The sequence below is a fragment of the Salarias fasciatus genome, chromosome 10 (assembly GCF_902148845.1).
Source record: "Salarias fasciatus chromosome 10, fSalaFa1.1, whole genome shotgun sequence".
NCBI lineage: Eukaryota > Metazoa > Chordata > Actinopteri > Blenniiformes > Blenniidae > Salarias > Salarias fasciatus.
In genome coordinates, this window is record NC_043754.1 from 5318478 (window position 1) to 5341607 (window position 23130).

A 23130-nucleotide genomic window follows, 5' to 3' on the forward strand; every position below is an offset into this window, starting at 1 on the left:
TTTTTTATTGTGTAAATTGTGAAGTTAAAATGAGAATTTCAAATATAGAAGGAAAGTGAATCAATCAACTCATGAAACGTGGAAAAAAGAAATGCAAAGCATTTTTGTAATGTCATACAATTGTGTAATATTGTACTATAATGATATATGGCAATGTCAAGGACACAAGTTCACAAAAAGATTAAACAAAAAGATTTGGTAAAAAATGTTATTGTCTTTCTTTGAAATGTGCATAAATTTCAGACAAACATTATTTAGCATATTGCTAATCAAGTCTTAATATGCAACGAGTCCCTTCTCTGTGGTAATGGAGCTGCAGAATAAAAGAACAAACAGAACAGAATGTAGTGAAAACCTGAAGTATGCAGATGCAAGTATGTTGCATTCACTTTTTGTTTTATTTAAATGAATGAAATAAATAAATCAAATCAAATCAAATCAAATCAAAACCTGAGCTGCAGCGTCACATGAAAAATGTGCATACCTTCTTCTCGCTGTTGTGTCCCATCCATCCATTTTCATCTGCTTATGCTGGACCAGAGTAGCAGGAGTAGCAGTGTAAGCAGGGATGCGCAGACTTCCCCGTCCTCAGACACTTATTCCAGCTCTTACTGGTGGATCCTTGGGGCATTCCCAGATCTACTAGGAGAGATAGTCTCTCCAGTGTGTCCAAATGATGATGATTTTTTTTTTTTCATAACAACTGCAATACAGATTGGTGATGTTCAAAAGATTTTGTAAAAATTTTGGGCCCATATGCCTCAAAGGAACATTGCACTGAATGTAAACCACATAGTATTACATAATAAATTGCATTAAAATAAGTCTTTAAACAGCATTTACATCATCATCTCACCACCACTATACCACGTACACATAAAGATAAAAACACGCACACTTGCATGCATTACATTTCAAATCTTTATTAAACTTCTTAATTCATTGTCTGACATTTCACTATGATTGCTGAAGTTGCATTTACTTTCATGTTTTATAAGAAGATACTTGTTGACGTTAAAAGGGTGTTCTCAGAGCATAATGTTCTGAGGTGTATGAGTGTGTGTGTGCGTGCATGTGTGTGTTATCTGTGGACTGTCACTGCTTGTTTTTTTTAACAGTCCATCCATTCATTGTTCAAGAAGCTCCGAATGTCTCTCCTGCGTACATAATGGTACTCAGTCTGACTGGGTCCAAATGAGAAGTACAGGTATCCTGAAAGGAGCAAACGAATCATCAGACCAGAGCGTAAAGGACAAACGGACCATGTGATCTCTGACGGTGGTCTCACCTCTGTTTTCAAACGCAGCGTCCACTCTGAACCCAATGCCAGGGAGGTCTCTGTGGATGAATTTTGGGTACCCACGATCCATTTTGCCTCGTCTTTCATTGTAGCTGAAAGTGGGAAAGTATTCATTCACAGAACTGTACAGATATTTGTGGTAAATGAAAAAAAAAAAATCAGAAATTCCATAAGAAATTACAATGACATGCAGTGGACTGCAGAAGTGAAACCTCCTGTTGTGTAAGAGTACAGTATGGTGCTGTAGGGAGCAGCTGAGGGTTTGTCAATGTCTTCTCTGTGTTGTTACCTCTCTTTCGTGAAGTCATTTTCGAGAGACCAGTTTAAGATTATTTAAGGAGGCGGAGAAAGGTGATTTAAGGAGAGAAAAGCTGTAATTTCCATTGAAATGTTGAACATGTAAATAATCTGAAATTGTAAAGACAGGAATTTGAATAGTAAAGATACCTAAAAGATTTATTGGTGTATAGCTCAAAGGTATCTCCATTTTTTACTTCCCACTTCATAGAAAACTCTGTGAACACTCACCTCCAGAATCTGTTGCCCGCAAAGAAGAATGTCCGACTTATGAATGACACGTGAACGGCGGCGTCCACCCCGTCGATGGTTGAAGGGAAGCCGAGGTCACGGATGTGTTTGGGATAACCAGGCAGCGCAGTGTTTCCTGTGAACCCCCAATACTGATCCCCTGTGGTGCAGACATAAGGAAGGGTCATGTTTCTGGCTGGTTTTCAACAGTTAAAGGTGCTGTAGGCAGGATTTTGCTAGTCAGTACTAATTTTTCTGTGTTTTCCTTGGATTAAATGTTAGAGTATCCATTGATAATCCTTTAGGAGTGTAGCATAACTGCACTACCGCGAGGGCGCAGCGTTTCCATCTGTCTCTGTTCTGAGCTGAAAAGCAATCTCAACAGCTCCAGGTATCTGTGACCAATCAGAAGAGCCCCTGAGGCTCTAACCGTGATTGGTCGAGGGGCATTCGTCACACATTCTTGTGGGAGGGGCTTAACTTGCGTAAGGGTGTGATTTCAGAGAAAACAGGACAGGATTGGCTGTGCTGGGTTTCAAATCGCCATCTTAGATGGGTCAAATCGCCATCTTGCTGAGGTAAGGAGAGCAGGAATACTATAGCAACAACACATCATCAGTAGGGTAAAACCTAAGCAAGATGGCGGAGATGCTGAATCCTGCCTACAGCACCTTTAATGTGACTTTTTACTAACTGGAATTTGCTATTGTGTATATGTGATTTAATGGGAGAGAGACATGAGTAGACATGATGGGAATAGAAAAGGAATAAAAAACATTTTCCAAATGATAAAAATTAAAAAAAGTTCAATAAAAGGTTTAAAGGGTAGTTCTGAATGGTCTAGATGTAACAATCAGCATAATCATGTCATCAATATTACTCAGATTTCTGAATAACATTGTCTTTGAACATGCTTGACGGGATGTTAAAACATTAACTCTGCAAAGTTACAGAAATGCTGCTTTTCTCTTTGAGTTTGATTCAGTTAAGTTGGACTGTATTGAGTTAGAAATGTTTGAAATTGAAATTTAACTGAAATTTTAAACTTTTGCCTGTTCTGTGTGTATTCCTGAGGGATTCGTTTTTGTACCTTTAAAGAAAAACACAGTATTGTCTCTCTTGTACTCATAAGCAGCATCCACTTTGCTGATTCCAGCCCAGACGGACTGAATCGGCTTCATGCTGATTCCATCCCAGGAGCTGGTCTTCCTCCAGCAATATCTGACAGAAAAAGACCAAAACACTGTGAACAAGCAGATGTTAGCACGATACAATAATTGCAGCCCAAGACTGACTAATTTGATTAATGAGAATAAAAAAAGACGTCTCACCCATCTTTAAAGAAGTACAGATTTCCTTGAATCGTGGTCACGGCGTCAAAAGTGAGACCTGCGTCACAGCGGTCTGGGACAGGAGCCGATGTGGGTTCAGGTTCATCGTGGGGCTTTGGCACAGGTCTCAAGGGGGGTAGTGGGTCTGGTTTGGGCTCAGCCGTTACCTGATCTGTCGTGGATCTGACTCCTTTAGTAGAAGATAATGAGGATAAAGACGAAGCTCTGCAGGAACGTCTTCTTTCTGTGAGGATGAATCTCACCATAGAGAGCTTGCACGCCCTGCACGTCATCTTCTGGCAGCGTGTATCCGTCTGTGTTCACGTACTGGTAGGTGGGAAACATCAGGGCTGTCTGGAGCTTGGAGTGGGAAAGTCCCATAGCATGGCCGAACTCATGGGCTGCCACCAGGAACAGGTTGGATCCTACACAAACACACCAATCACGTTAATGTGGCGTTTCACCAGCTGGAGCAACATCACGTCAGCGGCATTTCTTTAGGTCTGCACCTTGTGCCGACAGCGTCCAAACCTCATCTTCATCAAAGTGCGTGTCGCCGCCGAGGCCTTGTCCAGGTGAGAATGCATGCGCCAAGACGCCTTGCGGTCCATCAAATGGCGAAAAATCTCCATGGTCTCAATTTAAGAGGAAGAAGGCAAAAGAAAAGTTTTAATCTGAGTAGCCACACAGATAGTTGAGGAAAAAAATGTTCAGAGTAATGTGTTCTTTGGACTCTTCTTCTTTTCTTTCTGTTTTCTGTGGCACATAGAATGTTTATATCGTCTGTAGTCTGTCTGCCCAGAAAATAACAATGAGCCGAGCTGAGACATCAGTCACGTTGATTAGAATTTTTTATCCAATCAAATGTCAAATAAATTATTTTTATTCAAATGTACTGAAGTATGACTTAAAAGGTAAACATTTGGAGGATACATCTTGTGGTTGTGTGGATGAGGGCGACAGTCTCTAAACATTTCATCTCATGCTTGGAGACATTGACTGTTTTTCCAGTTCATCTGAATGATTCAAATGTCCGGATGAATAATATACAATGACAGCTGATAAGGGTGCAATACAATAAGAATAATAATACATTTTATTCAAAAGTGCCTTTCGTGTCACCCAAAGTCACTGTTCAAATAAACAACATAAAATACAGACAGGATAAAAAGGGAGGTGAGGGACCATCCAGCTGGGTTTGGAGTTCGGATTTAATGATGGAGAGAGTGGTAAAGTTTTACATGGGTGCTTTTCATTAGTGATCTAGTCCTCTGTTCTTATTTCTTTAACCAAGTGTCTTTTACCATTTCCTTTCTGTCTTGTTTATTTTATTGATATTGATGGTGTTTCTCCTTCAAGTCATCACATCAGTCGTTCCCAGGCTGGAAACCATGGATGTGATGGCTTCATAATTAGATCTGTACATGTAAAAGAAAAGAGTTTCTGTTTTGAAGGGTCTTATTTTTGTGAGTCAAAGATCTTGGGTATGTCCATCAATGGCTTCACTGTTGTAAAGGTTCTGGTTTTTCTCAGAGGCAGTTTGGGGTGCTCCTATAAGTGTTAGGAACCATTACATGAAGTGTTAAAGACACAGTTTTACCTCGACTGCTGAACTTGATCATAATGTCGGCGGTGCCGCTGTCAATCTGCTTGAAATCCAGAGGAGTAACGTCACTGTACAGTTTAAGAGCCTTGGCTAAAGTGGCGTCCACTTCACGTTGAGTCAAGTCTGGAGTGTACTCTGTCACCCTGCAGAGTGAAGACAATTTGTTGACACCAAAATGAACTTAAACATCACTTGTTACGCTTTATTCAGTAATACCTGTATGTGATCACTGTCTTGTCCCACTTCGGCCCTCCTGCAAAGTGACTGTATCTGAGCACATCTGTGAAGCCGCAGCGTGGCCGATTCATCACCTCCAGCGAGTTGGAGTCCAACTGCCCCGTCGCCTCCAGCCCAAAGAACTCCTGCATTTTTTTGAGAGTGTCCTCATAAGAGTCCAGGGAGCTTCGCCAGACAGTTTTGGGGGCACTGACCCCCACATCAGAGAAAAACCTGGACAGGTAGTCCTGGAAAACAAGTCACATTTGCATTAATTGACAATCTTGATTCATACGAGTCAACAACAAACAACCATTATTGCTTTTTTTCTGATATGACGATAACTTATCCATCCATCCATCCATCCATCCATCCATCCATCATGTTAATGAAGACATGACCACTCCACTGAAACAATGTAACTGTTTTCTGTGCAGCAAACTTGAAAAACCTCTCATGTGAATTTCTGAAGATAATCAAAGCGAGTACAGGCATATTGATGCTTTGCGGGCACCGTCAAGTTTTATCATGACATTTTGCACAAAGCTGCAGCTGAATGATTGACTGAAAGCTGTGTGTGCCAAAACATCCTCCCTGAGTGACTTGGAGCCTCCGGGGGTGAAGACACTTGGATTGATTTCATATCATTTACCAATCAGAAAATGTTTTGAAGGACTGTCTTTCTATTGGCTTGTATCTCAAATGACCCTTTAATATTTTGTGTTTGGAGTGTTGCATGCACGAATGCAAAGTTTGGGCATTTTGGTATTTTCAATGTGTTTTTAAATATCTTCTGGGGAAAATATTGACATGATCCCTCTTTTTACTTTTCCTGACTCTGGATGTTTTTGATTTGATCATGAAGCAGTTTTCATTTCATTTTACCATTGATGGTTTTGTCAAAGTTTGAGGCTATGCCCACAACAAACCTGCAATGGCAAAGTTATTTGGAAACGTGCTCAAATTAGCAACTTTTGAAGTATAACTTAAACATGGAGAAGAAAAAAACCCACAGTAAATGAAAAAAAAAAAACACTATCAATGACTGTCACACGGGTATAGAGAACATTTGTGACTCTGACAAATAAATTTGAAGAAAACTGTGTGCAAGTCCTGCAGGCACGTCTTTGTTTCCAAGGCTGATAATTTATATTTTCTATATCTGAGCTTTAATCATTCATAGATAGCATTATTGTGCATCTCATTCCAACATCCTGCCTGTAGTCTTGCATATAGTCCGTCATGCTTTCACCCTTCAAATTACAGACTTCCTAATGTAGCGAGCAATATGATGTGAAGTGTGTTGTTTACCTGGGCTTTGGAGACCTCCGCCTCACTGCGTGGAGCTGTGATGGGCACCGCTCCGCCGTGGGCCACAACCATCACAATCATCACAGCCTTCAGAGTCAGCGCAGCTTCCATGATTGTTTTTCTTCTCTATCGGAGAGAAAGAAACCCCTCTGAGATGATCATTTAATGTTTCCCTCTGGTTCTGCTCAGCTGAAGTGCTGTGAAGAACTGTAATGTTATTTCCTGAAATTTTTAGTTGCATGACCGGGCAATATGACATTCCTGCAAGTGTCTGAACAGGCCCCTTCAGAACCAGAGCAGAGATCAGGTTGACATGTTGAATCTGCAATAACATGATTCTGATAACAGCTTGTGCAATGTGACACATCATCCCAAACACTTTCTGTTTTGCCTGATTTGACCTCAGGGCTGTTAAATGTTTCCCTGTTACACAATGGTGCAGCTCAGCCTCACGATGTGATGTTGACCTCAACCAAACGTCACTCTAAAAGTCAAAGATGAACGTGCCGGCCAATGGCAGGCAGAGTAGGACCTTCACAGCATCCTTAATTAATCATATGCACACCATTGATTTCCTTCAGGTTTTGTAAAAAGCTAGGCTTTTAATTGCCACTTTACCTGTTTTTAGCTCATAGGTTAGTCCACAGAGAGAAAACTGTTTCGTTAACCACACCTGAGTGTTCTGACGTCTCTTGGTTTAATCAATCAACCAAACCAAGGTTACAAGGGAACAAAATCTAAGGTGGAAACAAACATGTATTTTATGAGATCTGGAAAACCTCAATGAAACACTAAAATTCTAACCATATTCCAACCTGATTGTAGCACGTTGTGAATTTTATTCAGTTCAAAGTTCGACTCAGTCACTCTGCCCCTGATCCATTTTACAGATCCATCTCAGAGACTGTGTGAATCATTATCAACATGCACCAGAAAGTATTTCCTCACTAAGTATTTCACACATCTGCAGATATTTACTGAATTTTTTTTTTTTTTTGCATTTTATTTCAATCTTAATTAAAGCAACCAAGCACAATGTAGATGTAATCTCAATACATAATAGATACATAAAGATGTTTTGCACTTTGCATTTTGCACTTGCATTAACCATACTGCCAGGGTGAGTTTGTAAAAACATGCAAAAGATGATTTTTTTGACATTTCACTGTATTTTGCACCAGAAGCTTTCATTAAAATTGACTTTATGTTGAGGTTACAGCCTTTTTTTGTACTAATTGTTTAATTTTATGAAGGTATTTTCATCATACTTTGCACCAAAACAAAAAAAAACTTCAAATTTGAAGTTTATTTTAGCAGTATTTTACTGGTCCAACACATTCAGCATTAAATTGGTCAGAATGTGGCCCCAGAACTAAAATATGTTTGATGCATTACTGTTTTAGTCTGTTATCATGCAGAGAACATCATTTTAATTCTTCTCATGCAGCCTTTTGACACTGTGGGTCATGATGCCCACTGAATAAAAATTATTGTAAGAGTTGTAGAAAATGTGATCCATTTTCTATAGTGATTGTGTTTATTTACCTGACTAATTTCTCCTTATTGCCATGAGGTGGATTTATAGGACTACTACAGAAATAGCAGAATTATTTCTATCCTCAACGTTACTGTGTTATAGCTGCTGTAGTACAAACTTTTTGTGATCTTGTCTAGTTGTGACTTTGTGCTTTGTCGTTTGCTACAAACATAACTGTTTGGATCTGTTGCGTGTTTTTTTTCCAAGGCCTTTTTCTACTTGATCTTTATTTTTTTTTGTAAGTGGCGTGTGATATAATTTTACTTCTCACATATCCTGTTGTGTTTCAAGTAAAGCTTGATATATTTGGGGAGTCATTTATAAGAAGTCAGCCCACTCTTTCCTTTTTATTTTGTTAACTTTGGATACTTAAAAAAAGAGATATTAAAATGTCAAGTTGGAGACATGATCATTTCTTTGTGCAATTTGTGAGGAAAAACACAATTCTTGAGAATGACTGATGCCTGCTATAAATATTAACAACACTGCTGTGAACAGATTTGTATTCTTATTGATACCCCGGAGGAAAACATTGCTGTTACCATCCATCTACTTGCACATGTGAAAAAGAATATTTTGTGCGCAGTAGCAGAGTTTCTAAAACGTTGCGTTTCCCGGCGTTTTCAAGAAGAGGGAGAAGATTTCAAAATGTTGTGTTTTTAGTGGCTCTGAGCACCGTTGGTCATGTAAACGAACGCTCAAAAACATCAAAAAACTTTTGCCTTTTCACTTGGTCTGACAAAACATGGTCTGAATTGGTTCTAAGTTTTACAGTCCTGCTCTGCAACACATAACTACCATGCATAGAATAGAAAATAATAGAATCGCTTTGACAATAAAAAAAAAAGAAGAAAAACACACACACACACACACACACACACACACACACACACACACACACACCAAGAGTTCTTGGGATATATCAGTGCTTTGCTGCCTGCTTATCGACACACGGCTTGGTTTGTGTCTATTTATGGGCTTTTGCTTTGTTCTTTGTTTGTTTTCAGCAGTCCATCCATCTATAGTTGAAGAGCTTGCGACTGGCTCGTCTTCGTGTGTAGTGGTACTCAGTCTGGCTGGATCCATATGAGAAGTACAGGAACCCTGAAAGGAACGAGTGCTTCATTGATATCAGACCAGGCTAGAGCGCAGTTCAACCACGGACCATCTGATCTCTGACGGCGGCCTCACCTCTGTTCTCAAAAGCAGCGTCCACCTTGTAACCGATCCCGCGGAGCTCTCTGTGGATGAGCTTTGGGTATCCACGATCCATTTTGCCTCGTCTTTCATTGAAGCTGAGAGTTTAAAAGTATGGAAGAATTTATTACCACCACAGAATCATCTCAGAAATACCTTCATGCAGTTTTACTGCAGCTCAAGAAGACATACTGGCCATGAATCTGCCTTTAGTATCAGTTTTTCTGTTTACACAGTAACGTTTACAAGTGAAAGTCAAAATATTTTGTTATATTTTGGGTCCATCTACACAGCAAATTTTCCAGTGTTGAATTAACTCTGAAAGTGTTAAAGAGTGGTCTCATATATACACTTTTGTAGTGTTAAAATCTCAACACTGACCAGTGTTAATTTTCTAATGCTGACACTCAGTAGAGTTATATTAATATTCCTCTCTGTTGACCAGTGTTCCTATTTAACTATATACAGTGTTAATTCTTCGAATGAACACTTTAAAGTGTATATTTTAACACTACAACAGTGTATATATGAGACCACTCTTAACACTTTCAGAGTTAATTCAACACTGAAAATTTGCTGTGTACATGACAGTGGTGTTCAGAACCACTAAAAGCCCAATATATAAAAACAGCTCCCAATGCGGAACTTTTGGCGATCACTCCAACTCTGTCACAGTGTATAAAATGCAACTTTGTGAAAACACTGCAGCCCTGTCACCAGACGCTGTAAGTCTGTATCCTTGTAAAGTGGGTCAGATGCAGTTTTTCATGTGCAAATGTGCAAATAACAAGTTCAAGTTATCAATATTCAACAAATGGATATGCTGACAAATTTCAATTTGGTTCATTAAATGAGTCATTTCTTTTAGTGGAAATACACCGGCTCAGTTTTTTAATGACAAAGATCATGTTCCTACAAGTAGCATCAAGATATCAAAAAGGGAATTTTTCTCAACAAAAAATTTAAGAGTTTCCATTGAAACCTCAGAATGTTTTTGTTTTCTTTTCTGACTGGTGCTGACGTCCAGGTAGGACCACACTAATGAAGCAACACTCGCCTCCAGAATCTGTATCCCACAAAGAAGAGCGTCCGGCTGGCAGAGGACACGTGAACAGCCGCATCCACGCCGGTGACAGATGAAGGGAAGCCGAGGTCGCTGAGACGTTTGGGGTAACCTGGCAGTGCGGCGTTTCCTCTGAAGCCCCAGTAGCGGCCTCCTGTGGTGCAGAGTTTCAGCTTGTATTCATGAATGTTTCCAGGAACAGCAGCTGTGTTCCAGCTTCTGTGTGAGTGATGATGTGCTGCTCATGACTAGATTTTGTACCTTGAAAAAAAAGACAGTGTTGTCTCTCTTGTACTCATAAGCAGCGTCGACTTTGGTGATTCCAGCCCAGACGGACTGGATTTTCTTCATCCTGATTCCGTCCCAGGAGCTGCTCCTCTTCCAGCAATAGCTGGCATGAAGGATAAAGAAATATGAATATGCAATTGGAAAACACACAATTTGCCAATCTGGCCAATAGAATAAAAGATGTCCCACCCATCTTTAAAGAAGTACAGATCCCTTGAATCTTGGTCACAGCATCAAAAGTGAGCTGAGGGTCACACCGGTCTGGAACAGGTTCTGATGTAGGGTCAGGTGCACGCGGTGGTTTCACCATAGGTTTTCTAGGAGGCTTCGGGTTTGGTTTGGGCTCAGCGGTGGGCTGATCTGAAGAAGGTCTGACTCCTTTTAGAAAAAAAGTGAAATCTCAGCAGGGGCATCTCTATTTCTGTGTTTTGTTTTTTTCTGTGAGGATGAATCTCACCATAGAGAGCTTGCACGCCCTGCACGTCATCTTCTGGCAGCGTGTATCCGTCTGTGTTCACGTACTGGTAGGTGGGAAACATCAGGGCTGTCTGGACCTGAGAGTGGGCAAGTCCCAGAGCGTGGCCGAACTCATGGGCTGCCACCAGGAACAGGTTGGATCCTGCAGATTCACACTGACAGCATGAATGCGGGTGTTTGATCAGCATGAGGAGCGACGCCACATGATCGATATTTCTGCACCTTCTGCTGTTAGCGTCCAACTTTCATCTTCGTCAAAGTGCGTGTCCCCTCCGTGACCTTCTCCAGGTGAGAATGCATGTGCCAAGACGCCCTGCGGTCCATCAAATGGTGCAAAATCTCCATGGTCTATTGATGAGAAGAAGATATCACGAATGTTCAGTCGTCAAAGAAGCAGGAAACTGTCTATTGCTTTTGCTTAGAATGATCCTGAAGAAAGTGGATGAAAAACAGTGAAGTAGCAATGCATTAATGCAGAGACTTTACCTCCAGGAGTGAACTTGATCATAATGTCGGCGGTGCCGCTGTCAATCTGCTTGAAATCCAGAGGAGTAACGTCACCGTACAGTTTAAGAGCCTTGGCTAAAGTTTCATCCACTTCGCTTTGAGTCAAGTCTGGAGTGTACTCTGTCACCCTGCAGAGTGAAGACAATCAAACACATGTTGGATTGTTTTTAACAGCTGAATGACCTGAACATGGACTGTTACCTGTACGTGATCACTGTCTTGTCCCACTTCGGCCCTCCCTCAAAGTGACTGTATCTGAGCACATCTGTGAAGCCGCAGCGCGGCCGATTCATCACCTCCAGCGTGTTGGAGTCCAACTGCCCCGTCGCCTCCAGCCCAAAGAACTCCTGCTTTTTTTGAGAGTTCCTTCAAAGGTGTCCAGGGAGCTTCGCCAGACCGAGTCGGGGGCACTGACCCCCACATCAGAGAAAAACCTGGACAGATAGTCCTGGAAAAAAAAACAGGAGGTTAAACACAGCTCCTTACCTTTGCCAGTATTTTTAATGAACCAGCCATATTCATGAAGAATATCTGCTGCCTGCCACACAGCATACAAAAACTGGAGCCTTTGAAACACAAACAACAGGGAGTTTCTCTGCTCTAGATTCTAGATGTGGAGAAAACTCATGATAAACTTTATGATCCACCCAATGCTTTATAACTTAGACATTCACATAAAAACTTCACATCAATTACACCAGTCATTGCAAGATGAGCAACAACAACCTGTAAATCCTTTCTGCTTTTTGTAACATGTGTAGAACATTTGTCGGTGTTTAAAAATACTAAGCTTGAGAAAAAAACCTTGTTTACTTCCAAGGACTTTGCTTAAGCTGTCATTTAATAGTTATATCACACCAGGCTTTCACTCTTCAGAGGAAACGCTGTTGTGTCAGTTGGTAGAACTTCGAGTTGCAGTTTAAACCAGTGGTCAGAGACTTGTAGATAATTTACCCTTCAGAATGAAAGAAAAACCCAAAACTTTGCTCGCTCCAGTATGTAAGGTAAATAAATCTAGCCTGCAATACAACATGTGAGCTGTGGTGTTTACCTGGGCTTTGGAGACCTGTTCTTCGCTGGGGGGAGGTGTGGTGGGCACCGCTCCGCCGAGAGCCACGACCGTCACAATCATCACAGTTCTTAGAGCCAGTGCAACTTCCATGACTGTTTCTGTTCTCTACTTGAGAAGAAGGGACTTCTCCGAGCTCGTCATTCGATGTTTCTCTCCGGTTCTGCTCAGCTGAGGAGCTGTGATGAAGGCTATTTCACGATATTTCACTTTCCATGCTCTGTGGGTTTATGCATGACTGGGCAATATTACATTCCTGAACAGGCCCATTCAGCACTGCTGGAGTGAGATAATGATCGAGATCTGGTCAAAGAGGAGGGATCAGGTTCTCAACTCAGACCTGCAGGAACACGATATTGATGAGAACTTGTGCAAAACACCGTCCATCACCTATATTTTCCTGCAATTCACTGGCGCAGATCGCAACTCACTTCTTGCATCTCTTTGGCAAATTGCAAACAATGAATTTTCTCATCAAAGAGGCATCAAGTGATTGGAAAGGAATCTGTAAAAATCCTATTGTGAGATGCACAGTGCTGAAACTTCAATACAGTAAAAACAGACGTGATTGTACTGTGCAAATGCTGCAGGGGGTTAAAAGCTCGTTTAAAAGCTTGTTATTTGTGAGCAGTTCATCCCTGCATCTACACACAGCTACATATTAAAACCAAACCATGCAAAGATGAAAGAAAACAAGTATTACAGCTGCTGATTCAGACGAATATTGTGAATACATCAATGCACTTAACACAGCGTGACTCGACTTCAAATTCATTCAGTTCTGTAAGTCAGAATTGCTTGCACTGATTTTCCACATGAGGGCAGCAGTGACAGCAAGTCTTCCTCATCCTCTTGACTGGGAAATATTCTGATCTTGAACCATGCTGAGTTTTGTTCTTGCGACTATGTTCATGTAAATTATAGAAAGTACACATCCTTGACTTTGTTCTGGTTTGATTTGAACTACTTTGACATGGTTCAAATTATGTTATTAAATCGGTTAGAGCAGTGATTCCCAACCGGGGGGCTCGCAAAGCTCTCTTGATTTTAAGAAGCACGACATTTTTTTTCAGGTTTGAAAATTGGAGTCAGCATTTAATTCATTAATGTCGCAAAATTACTATGTTTAAGCATAGTTTATTAATTATTGATTTAGAAGCGTCTGCTTTATACACAAAGGCAGACTTGCAAAGCGGTGGTGCATCAGGCTGGAGAGAAAGATGAATCGGTCTGAAGGGCTACATACAACATGGCTTCATAACATTACCGGGCAAAATTAGAGCTTAATGCCTCTTTTGGAGTGAAAATCTGGTGAACAAAAGTTTTAAATTACAAGCTGTAGACATCTTTGTCTCTTGTCTGAATCCCTTATTGATCATAATCTCTGCTAATCGGTGTCATGATTGACCCTTTTGACATTATTCAATATTAAGAATTGCATCAAAAATTGAGAATATTATTCAAAGCAAATGTGGGCCATCTGCTATATCCAGCATCCCTGAGCAGAGTCAGTGGAGGTATGAAAAAGACAGATCTCTGTGATCTTTTGATAATGAACTTTATTTTCCACAGGACCGTTTGGTCTGCAGATGGATGACCAACTGATCAGAAACACAATACAATGAAAGCCACCAACAATAACAAATAATCATAATCATTGAAAAAAGAATTAAACATTAGTTTAGAAAAACTGTCATATAAAGTCTGATGCGAAGTACATTTCCATAGGAAACTATAAACACTACTGGACTCTCATCAGAAAAATCTCAGAAAAAGTTAACTTTTATTCAATACTGTATATCAATTGATTGATGGGCAGGATATTATTAGTATAATATTAAATCCCACACATGCTCCCAAACATCGCCTAATACTGCTCTCTCCTAAAACCCAAATGCTACAGAATTATTCAACTATTTGCTGTTCTTCTCCATTATTTGAGCCCTGTGTGAAAATGCTGGATACACTCTCCTGTTATCGATTCACTGCTGATAATCTATAGATTGAATTCTGCAAACTAACACAAGTTGTCCTTTTGGGTGTCATAAAAAAAACTCCTAAACCTTCCCATGACCTGTTTGCTCATTTACCTTTAGTGGATTTCAAGAATATAGAAATGTGCATTTTCTTTTGATTGATGTTTTACATCAGTTACAAAACAGACTCAAATTGATTAGATACAACATCGTGAACATGAATACTTTTGTACTTGCTTCCACATCTTTGAACATTTACTGCTAAAAAAAATGCCTCATAGGATCGTCACTTCTTCATCCTGTAGGGAAACAAAAGGAAACGTGAAGATTGTGCCTTAAAGCAGAACGTGTGTAAAGAGTCATTGATTTTTCACCTCATTCTCAGGGACGCGTCTAAGGGGCTGTTGCTTCTTTCATTTCTGTAATTTATCTCATCCATAACAAGTAATGAGAGAAAAGCTCCTCCTTCTTTCATCAGCAGAAGCACGTTCCTTGCTTTTCCTCTCCACATTCCGTCCGTTGACCTGTATCACGACGTCGCCCTCGGCCAGTCCGGCTTTCTGTGCAGAACCGCCTGAAACTACCTGCCGGGCATTGAGACAGTTAAAAACTTAGTGAAAGTCTCCACTTTCTCTTTTTTGTCGGTTTTGCATCAACCATCTTTGACTGGTACCTTGGTGATGAAAGTCCCGGGACGCCCGGGGAAGAGCCCAGGTCAAAACCGAACCCTGCGCGGCCTTTTGGCAGAGAGCAGAGTCGAGCGTGATTAACGTTTCTTTTTCATCCTCAGCTGTTTCTTCGCAGAAAGAAGCGGAGACAGGCCGAGCTGCAGAGAGAAAACACGGAATGATGCACAAAGCCGGGCCCTGATTATTTATTTTCATGTCTGAGAAAGTAATTCCCACCTTGGTGTAAAAGTCCAGTCCCTGGGGGCTGATGGTGGTGAGGGACACTGTTTTCCAGCTTATTCTCACGAGGTCTACAACGTGGTCGTGCGCCAGTTTCTCCACCGACTGTCCGTTGACCTCCAGCAGCAGCTCTCCATTTTTCATGCCCGCCTTATCTGCTATACTGCCACTTTCCACATTTTGCAGAACGTGATCTATCGAGCAAGTCAGACCAAAATTCAGCTCAAGCGCCAAACCTAAATCTCTTCATGATGCAATACTTTCTGTTCGGACTACTCACATTTGCGTCCCAGTGCCGTCGTCTCCAGGTTAAGCATGAAGCCGTAGCCATTAGGCGAACAGATGAGGCGGAGCTTTCTGGCCCTGTGCGGCAGGTTGTGAGGGACGGCCATCGAGGGCAGGATGGGCATCTTCTTCTGCATGTATTTCTTCTCGCTCTCGCTGTCGATCACCAGGATGGTGATATCTCCACTTTTTTCATCTGTCAGAAAAGAGTTGATGAAACAAGCTTCAGACCTTTCTGCAGTCTTCATTATTTAGAAAGTTTGTGACAGGTAGCTTTATCAGTGCTCGTAAAGTAGTCTTCAAGAAAACAGCCTGTTTAGGTTGTGTTAATCGCGGAAGATAAGCTGAGCACAAACCATTCTGCTGAGGGCGGAGTGTGTGAGATCAGACACCATCGCCCCGTCCATCCACACCAGACGATCTCCCTTTCGCACTCCGGCCTTATCAGCTGCGCCTCCTGCCAGAACGCTCACAGAGAAACGACCTTTCTCTCCTACTGGCAGAGATACACAAGTAGCTGAATGACACTGGCAGGCAGACAGACAGGCTCCGATTTAATCACGTAATCTCTGTTGATTACCGAGGGAATTGCTCCCCTCCAGGGCTGTGAAGGTGACGCCCAGGCCAGAGACAGGATCTCTGCTGATATGGCACAGTCTGGGCGCTGTGCTGCCGTCACGCCACGCCCTGGCCACGCCCCGGAGGTCCTGACCTTGGGATACAGCCTGTTTATACGTTTTCTCTTCCAGCACTAACAAGCACAACTGGTTTCCACTTTGCCTGATCTTCTTAGACACCTATCAAATATGTTAAAGAGAACAGTTTATTCAACATGAATCTCATCAGGTGTTCTAAATTCTGCTAACAGTGAAGGATCTCATCTTACTTCAGAGTGAGAAATGTCATCAATATAGAAGTTATTGACTTCCAGAACCCTGTCTCCATCTTGAAGGCCGCTGCGCTGTGCTATCCCCCCGACTCCACCTTCTTGATGATGTGCCCTCGGTTCTGCTTCTCCTGCAGCAGATAGAAGCCGTAGCTCTCCTTTTCCTCGCGTTTGAGGACGCACAGGCGCGGGCTGGATGTTCCCATCCCGTCTGGCTCAGGAGAGACAGAAACTCGATTTATAAGCACAGCTTTACACTCTTTAGAGAGATTAACAGAAAATGCATGCCAGTTACCATCTGTGATCACCATCCCTGGACTGACTGTTTCCTCTTTAGATTGGATGTACAGCTCCTATAAGGAAAAAAAGAAGGAACATTTGACTTACTTACAAACTTGAGTTAATTTGCTTAATATTCCAATAAAATAATAAAGTTTTACTTTTAAAAGCAGTCCCCAAATATCTGTTCAACTTGGAATAAGAGTGAGCAACTGTGCACATTTTATCAGGCGCTGAATGTACATTGACGCTAAAGGTTATTAGAAGAAATGCTGGACAAACACACTAATCTTTAGGACACTGTCGATAAATACTTTCTGTTTTCTTCATGGACAAATCCCACACGTCCATCTCTTATCTCCAAGAACATACCATGTGTTTTTCTAGAATTTTGTCTCTCGCCTGCAACAGTTACACTTCAAAATGCACAATCATTGCATGGCCTGATTCTGTTGGGATAACGTTCGTGCAGTTTTCCTTATCAGGAGCCCAAAGTCATTAAGATTACGACGTTACAAAAGTCAGTGTGCCAAACCAACTCAGCTGCATCTCAGACTCTGCCCATGCAAATTCGGAGGATTTCACAACTCTGACAGATTTCTGCTCCAAAATACCCGATTATCATCATTTATGGGTTTTGCTGAATTTGAAAGTTTTTATTTGTGATAGAGCAGAAAGACATGTCGAACACTGTTTTTCCCTGACAGCCTGATAACAGCTCCAATAAGTAGAGGCAAGTTCTTGCTGGGTAAATGTCTAATTCTATTCTGAACTTCAAATGATCAAGTCAGTCTATTAGTACTGTTTACATGATCTTAAGTTTAAGTAATGATGTATGGCAAGATTTATGAGAAGGAAAATAAAAAGCAGGCTTACTTTGTCAATGCTGAATCATCCACAAGACCTACAAAGAAAAATAAGACATTAAACCACACAAACTGCTGAAAAGACACTTTTTCACACGTTTTTAAGACTATTGCATTTTTTCAATTAGTACTAATTTCACAACACACCCAGATGAAAAGTTGCAAAGCAAAAAGAAAAAAGTGTCACTTGATATTCAAAGCTTTTAAACTTACAGCTGTGATGGTCTGCGTTGTCAGGATGGCAGTGAGACTAAAGTTTGATCCTCACAGGACACAAGTGGCGCCTCTATTTATCAACTCGGGTGCAATAAAACTGGGTTTGACTTCATGTAATTAGCTTTAGTCTTTGTCCTCTGGGGAAAAAGGAGGGAATCAAAGATCATGAACAGCCTCAGAGTTACAAAGTGTCCCAAGACAGCGTGATTGCATTTTTTATAAGCATGAATAGTTTGTTTTATTTGTCTAATTTGAAAGGCAAAATTCTAGGCTGTTTTTGTGCATCAGGACAAAGAATGTTTTAATTTTTTTTAAAACACTTGCACATCCTTTTAAAATAAAATCTGGCCTGTCACACACATAACTTATTTTAGTAATGAGCAATAAAACAAAGCATGATCACTTTCAGCAAAGTAATCTTGTGTTATCATGATGTTCTGTGAGCAGAAATTCCTCAACTGAATTTTATCTTGTCTGTGCCTGATTCCACACTAAAATCTTAGAAATGCACAGTTACACAAGGTGACCACGAATGCAGTTTCCCTTGTGTGGAGTCCATCTGTGTCCATTTCGCAACACAATATTGAGAATATTGAAGAATCTGAATTTTTTCAGGATTTTGTTGTATAAAATGTAATTCAAGCTGAGTTACATAATATGAAATTGTGCACATTTATTCTCAGTTCTGAATTCTACAGCATGTTGCTTATAGATCAATTTAAAAGTAATGGAGCCCTATCACTGAATGTAAATCAAATGACACAGCAATATGTTTGCTGAGCATCCAGGAGTGTTTTATCAGCTTACTTTGGTGCTCTGCCATGGCCTAACAACTATTAGATGAAACATTAATGTCTAATCTAGTCAGTTAATCTGCCCCTAAACAGATTCAGTTTGAGCAATAAAAGTCGCTGCAGCTGACACACAGAGCTCCCTGTCCTGTAATTTGCTGTCCCACATATCTTTGTATTCTCCATGGGGACGGGAGTCCTTGCCTCTCTGACACAGTGTTGAATAAAAACAAAAGGTCACCATGAGACATAAATGGCTAAACCGAAGTGTAAACCACTTGTTCTGAGAGGGGATCTGCCTTTCTGCTGAAGAGCACTCTGCTGATGGCTTACTGTTTCCCTTTTAATCTTTGCTAAAAGCCTCTGATATTCTGAAACACAAAGTCCTCCAAAAAAAACAACAACAAAAAAATAAAAAAAAAACAAATTCCCAGATCTCACATGGACTTGCACTGATTGTCAATCTCCAGTAAATAACTGACTGATCTTTCTTCGGGTGTTCATATCAAGTGTGATTATTTATTTCTCCCCCTGTGATTTAAATGCTTGGTATTATTGTTTTACCGTTGTTGATTAAATTTACCTGTGCAATCATCATTTATTTGAACTAGCAGCAATTTTTTACAAATTAGATTAATGAATTTAAAAAAAAAAAACTTGCTCAACGCTACCCATTGGATTCATTTAAAGGTGCTGTATTCAGGATTTTGCTAGTCAATGCTCATTTTTCTGTGTTTTCTTTGGATTAAATGTTAGAGTATCCATTGATAATCCTTTAGGAGTGTAGCATAATTACACTACGCGAGGGCACAGCGTTTCCATCTGTCTCTGTTCTGAGTTGAAAAGGAATCTCCACAGCTCCAGGTATCTTTGACCAATCAGAAGAGCCCATGAGGCTCTAACTGTGATTGGTCGAGGCGTGTTTGTCGCACGTTCTTGTGGGATGGGCTTAACTTGCGTAAGGGTGGTGTTAAGAAAACAGGACAGGATCGGCTGTGCTTGGTTTCAAATGGCCATCTTATTTGGGTCAAATCGCCAGAGATGCCGAATCCTGCCTACAGCACCTTTAACTGAAAGCAAATCCTGGCACAAACTGTAAATCTAGGTATAAATAGATAGACGAGCTGTTATTAACCATAACTCCTTTTAGTTGTTTTATTGTTGCTGGTTCTTTGTTGAAACTTTTTCCACTATTACTTTCCCATTTTCAACTTCCACTTCTTTAATTTCTTTATTTAAACAACCAGTCTGTTAATTTCTTCCTCAACTTCCTGAGAATTGCTGTTTAGCTTTTTTCAACTCCAGGATTGAAAAAAAAAAAAAGTGTTTTGGACACTGGGTGAAGAGAGCAGAGCTGTCGACCGATTACCACCTGGTGGTGAGTTGGATTCGCGGGAGGAGGAGGAAACCGGACAGACTTGGCAGACCCAAAGTGTTGTGAGGGTCTGCTGGGAACGTCTGGTGGAACCCTCTGTCAGCATGGTTTTCAACTCCCACCTCCCCGAGAGCTTCTCTCACACCGAGGGAGGCTGGGGACATTGAGTCCGAGTGGACCATGTTCTCCACCTCCATTGTCGAAGCAGCTGCCCGAGCTGTGGTCGTAAGGTCTCCGGTGCCTGTTGTGGCGGCAACCTCCGAACCCGGTGGTGGACACCGGAACTAAGGGTTGCCGTCAAGCTGAAGAAGAGTCCTATCGAGCCTTGTTGGCTCATGGGATGCCAGAAGCAGCTGACAGGTACCGGCAGGCCAAGCGAACTGCAGCCGAGTGGTTGTGAAGGCAAAACCTTGGGTCTGGGAGGAGTTGGGGAGGCCATGGAGGAGACTATCGGTCGGCCTCGAAGAAATTCTGGCAAACCGTCGGTGCCTCAGGAAGCAAAGCAGGTCTCCGCCAACACTGTTTACAGTGGAGGTGTGGAGCTGCTGACCTCAACTGGGATATCATAGGACGGTGGAAGGAATACTTCAAGGACCTCCTCAATCCCGTCGCCACATCTTCCGTGGAGGAAGAAGAGGCTGAGGTCTCAGAGGTGGACTCGTCCATCACCCAAGCTGAATCACCGAAGTGGTTGGTAAGCTCTTCGGTGGCAAGGCAGGGGGGTGGACGAGATTTGCCCTGAGTACCTTAAGTCTCTGGATGTGCAGGGACTGTCTTGGCTGACACGTCTCTGCAACATTGCGTGGCAGTCGGGGACGGTGCCTCTGGATTGGCAGACCGGGGTGGTAGTCCCCCTGTTTTAAAAGGGGGACGGAGGGTGTGCTCCAACTATAGGGGGATCACACTCCTCAGCCTCCCTGGGAAATCTATTCCAGGGTACTGGAGAGGAGGATTCGACCGATAGCCGAACCTCGGATTCAGGAGGAACAATGCGGTTTTCGTCCTGGTCGTAGAACAGTGGACCAGCTCCATACCCTCCATAGGGTGCTCGAGGGTTCGTGGGAGTTCGCCCACCAGTTCACATGGTTTTGTGGACTTGGAGAAGGTGTCGACCGCGTCCCTCGTGGTGTCTTGTGGGGGGTGATCCGGGAATACGGAGTCTGGGCCCCTGTTAAGGGCCGTCCGGTCTCTGTATGACCGGAGTAGGAGTTGGTCCGCATTGCGGCAGTAAGTCGGACCTGTTCCTGGTGCATGTTGGACTCCGGCAGGGCTGAACTTTGTCACCGGTTCTGTTCATAATTTTTATGGACAGAATTTGTAGGTGCAGCCAGGGGCCGGAGGGGGTCCGGTTCGTGAACCACAGGATCTCATCTCTGCTTTTTGCAGATGCTGTGTTGGCTTCATCGAACGGACCTACAGCATGCACTGGGCGGTTCAGCCGAGTGTGAAGTGACAGGGATGAGGATCAGACCTCTAAATCCGAGGCCATGGTCCTCGACCGGAACAAGGTGGCTTGCCCTCTCCAGGTTGGTGGAGAGACTCTGGCCCAAGTGGAGAGTTTAAGTATCTTGGGGTCTTGTTCACGAGTGGGGACGGATGGAGCGTGAGATTGACAGGCGGATCAGTGCAGCGCCACAGTGATGCGGTCATTGTGTCGGTCCGTTGTGGTGAAGAGGAGCTGAGCCGAAAGGCGAAGCTCTCGATTTACCGGTCAATCTACGTTCCTACCCTCACCTATGGTATGACTTTGGGTCATGACCGAAAGGACAAGATCCTGGATACAAGTGGCTGAAATGAGTTTCCTCGTAGGGTGGCTGGGCACTCCCTTAGAGATAGGGTGAGAGCTCAGTCACCAGGGAGGAGCTCAGAGTAGAGCCGCTACTCCTCCACATTGAGAGGGGCCAGCTGAGGTGGCTCGGCACCTTTTTAGATGCCTCCTGACGCCTCCCTGGGAGGTTTTCCGGGCATGTCCCACTGGGAGGAGACCCGGGGAAGACCCAGGACACGCTGAGGAATATGTCTCTCGGCTGGCCTGGGAATGCTTGGGATCCTCCCGAAAGAGCTGGAGGAAGTGTCTGGGACAGGGAAGTCTGGGCATCTCTGCTGAGACTGCTGCTTCCGCGACCCGGTCCCAGATAAGCGTGGAAGATGGATGGATGGAACTCCAGGATTCACACTTTCCTTGGGAAAGGGAATAAATACTGTTTGCCTTTATGTTTGCACTGTATTCAAACTTTGCAGGTAAATCTTTCTTGCCGTGTCTTCCTGACCACCTAGATGAGTTTGAGTGCGTCTTCATGTCTGAAACAGACATCAAGACACCTGTAGAAATTGCAAAGAAAATCTTGAAAATATTGGAACAAAATATAACAACTTGACCAAAACACTCACTGGAGAGTTTTGTAGCTGACAGCAAAACGAGTAAGAAAATGCTTGAAAGTTTTACTCAATTCCATTTATCTGTTTCTCTTCCTTCATGTCAGAAGCCCAGTCATGGGGATGTAGAAGTATAATTAATAAAAAAATAAAAAAAAAACAGATTCCTACCCAGTATCAATGTCTCATCTTGATCTAATATTTTGAAATATTGTTGAATCTATATTTTCCAGTCTATTGAAATATAGAATGTTCTTCATCCAGAAAGAGGTCAATTTCATTTTCACATGATCAGCACGAGCCGGTTCACATGAGGGTTTATTGGGTTAAACGTCTTATTCTGTTGAAGATATATGATTACACTTACAAATTAAACAGACCTTGCGGTTGTGTCGAGGCTGCAGGAGTTTAGAAACTGAGTCAGAGACTGCTGTTGCTGCCAAATGGCTGAAGTAGCAAACACTCCCACAGCTGTCCAACCTGCAGATGACGGTGTCACATTTTTTGCCTCAGTCCACTAGATGGCAGCAGAATCCAAAATGAAAAACCAAGTGCTGCAATCTCTCCTGAAATCACAGATAAATGTATTATTTGATTAATTGTATATGCATATTGTACTATTTGTGACATTCCAAGCCAATAGTTCATGCCTGAGGATTCTGTTTATCATTTTTTATTGTCAAAGCAGGTTTGACATCTGAAACTAGAAATGTGTGTATTTAGATGTCTGAAACTAGAAATG

The 23130-nt window shown here is 42.1% G+C and overlaps 3 protein-coding genes across 3 annotated transcripts; all 3 read right to left on the bottom strand.

The window, feature by feature from the left end:
• Positions 1–662: 662 nt before the first annotated feature.
• On the bottom strand, positions 663–8587 carry LOC115395736 (macrophage metalloelastase-like). The gene is made up of 10 exons (XM_030101376.1): positions 6293–8587; positions 4982–5229; positions 4760–4908; positions 3669–3794; positions 3423–3584; positions 3160–3349; positions 2919–3049; positions 1829–1988; positions 1289–1392; positions 663–1212 (listed from the first exon to the last, which is right to left on the bottom strand). The coding sequence occupies exons 1-10, from the start codon at positions 6401–6403 to the stop codon at positions 1112–1114; spliced, it is 1482 nt and encodes a 493-aa protein (XP_029957236.1). The 5' UTR covers positions 6404–8587; the 3' UTR covers positions 663–1111.
• Positions 8588–8692: 105 nt separating this feature from the next.
• On the bottom strand, positions 8693–12657 carry LOC115395737 (matrix metalloproteinase-20-like). The gene is given in 12 exon segments (XM_030101377.1): positions 8693–8933; positions 9021–9124; positions 10084–10262; positions 10351–10480; positions 10567–10594; positions 10597–10755; positions 10835–10996; positions 11077–11202; positions 11341–11489; positions 11563–11713; positions 11716–11809; positions 12413–12657. Coding segments are annotated over 12 exon segments (1494 nt in total). The 5' UTR covers positions 12524–12657; the 3' UTR covers positions 8693–8832.
• Positions 12658–14367: 1710 nt separating this feature from the next.
• LOC115395672 (Na(+)/H(+) exchange regulatory cofactor NHE-RF3) lies at positions 14368–16691 on the bottom strand. Its single transcript, XM_075410435.1, is given in 11 exon segments — positions 14368–14705; positions 14781–14894; positions 14896–14990; positions 15080–15114; positions 15117–15181; positions 15262–15508; positions 15595–15795; positions 15952–16089; positions 16192–16396; positions 16486–16568; positions 16571–16691. Coding segments are annotated over 11 exon segments (1317 nt in total). The 3' UTR covers positions 14368–14692.
• Between the last annotated feature and the right edge of the window lie 6439 nt (positions 16692–23130).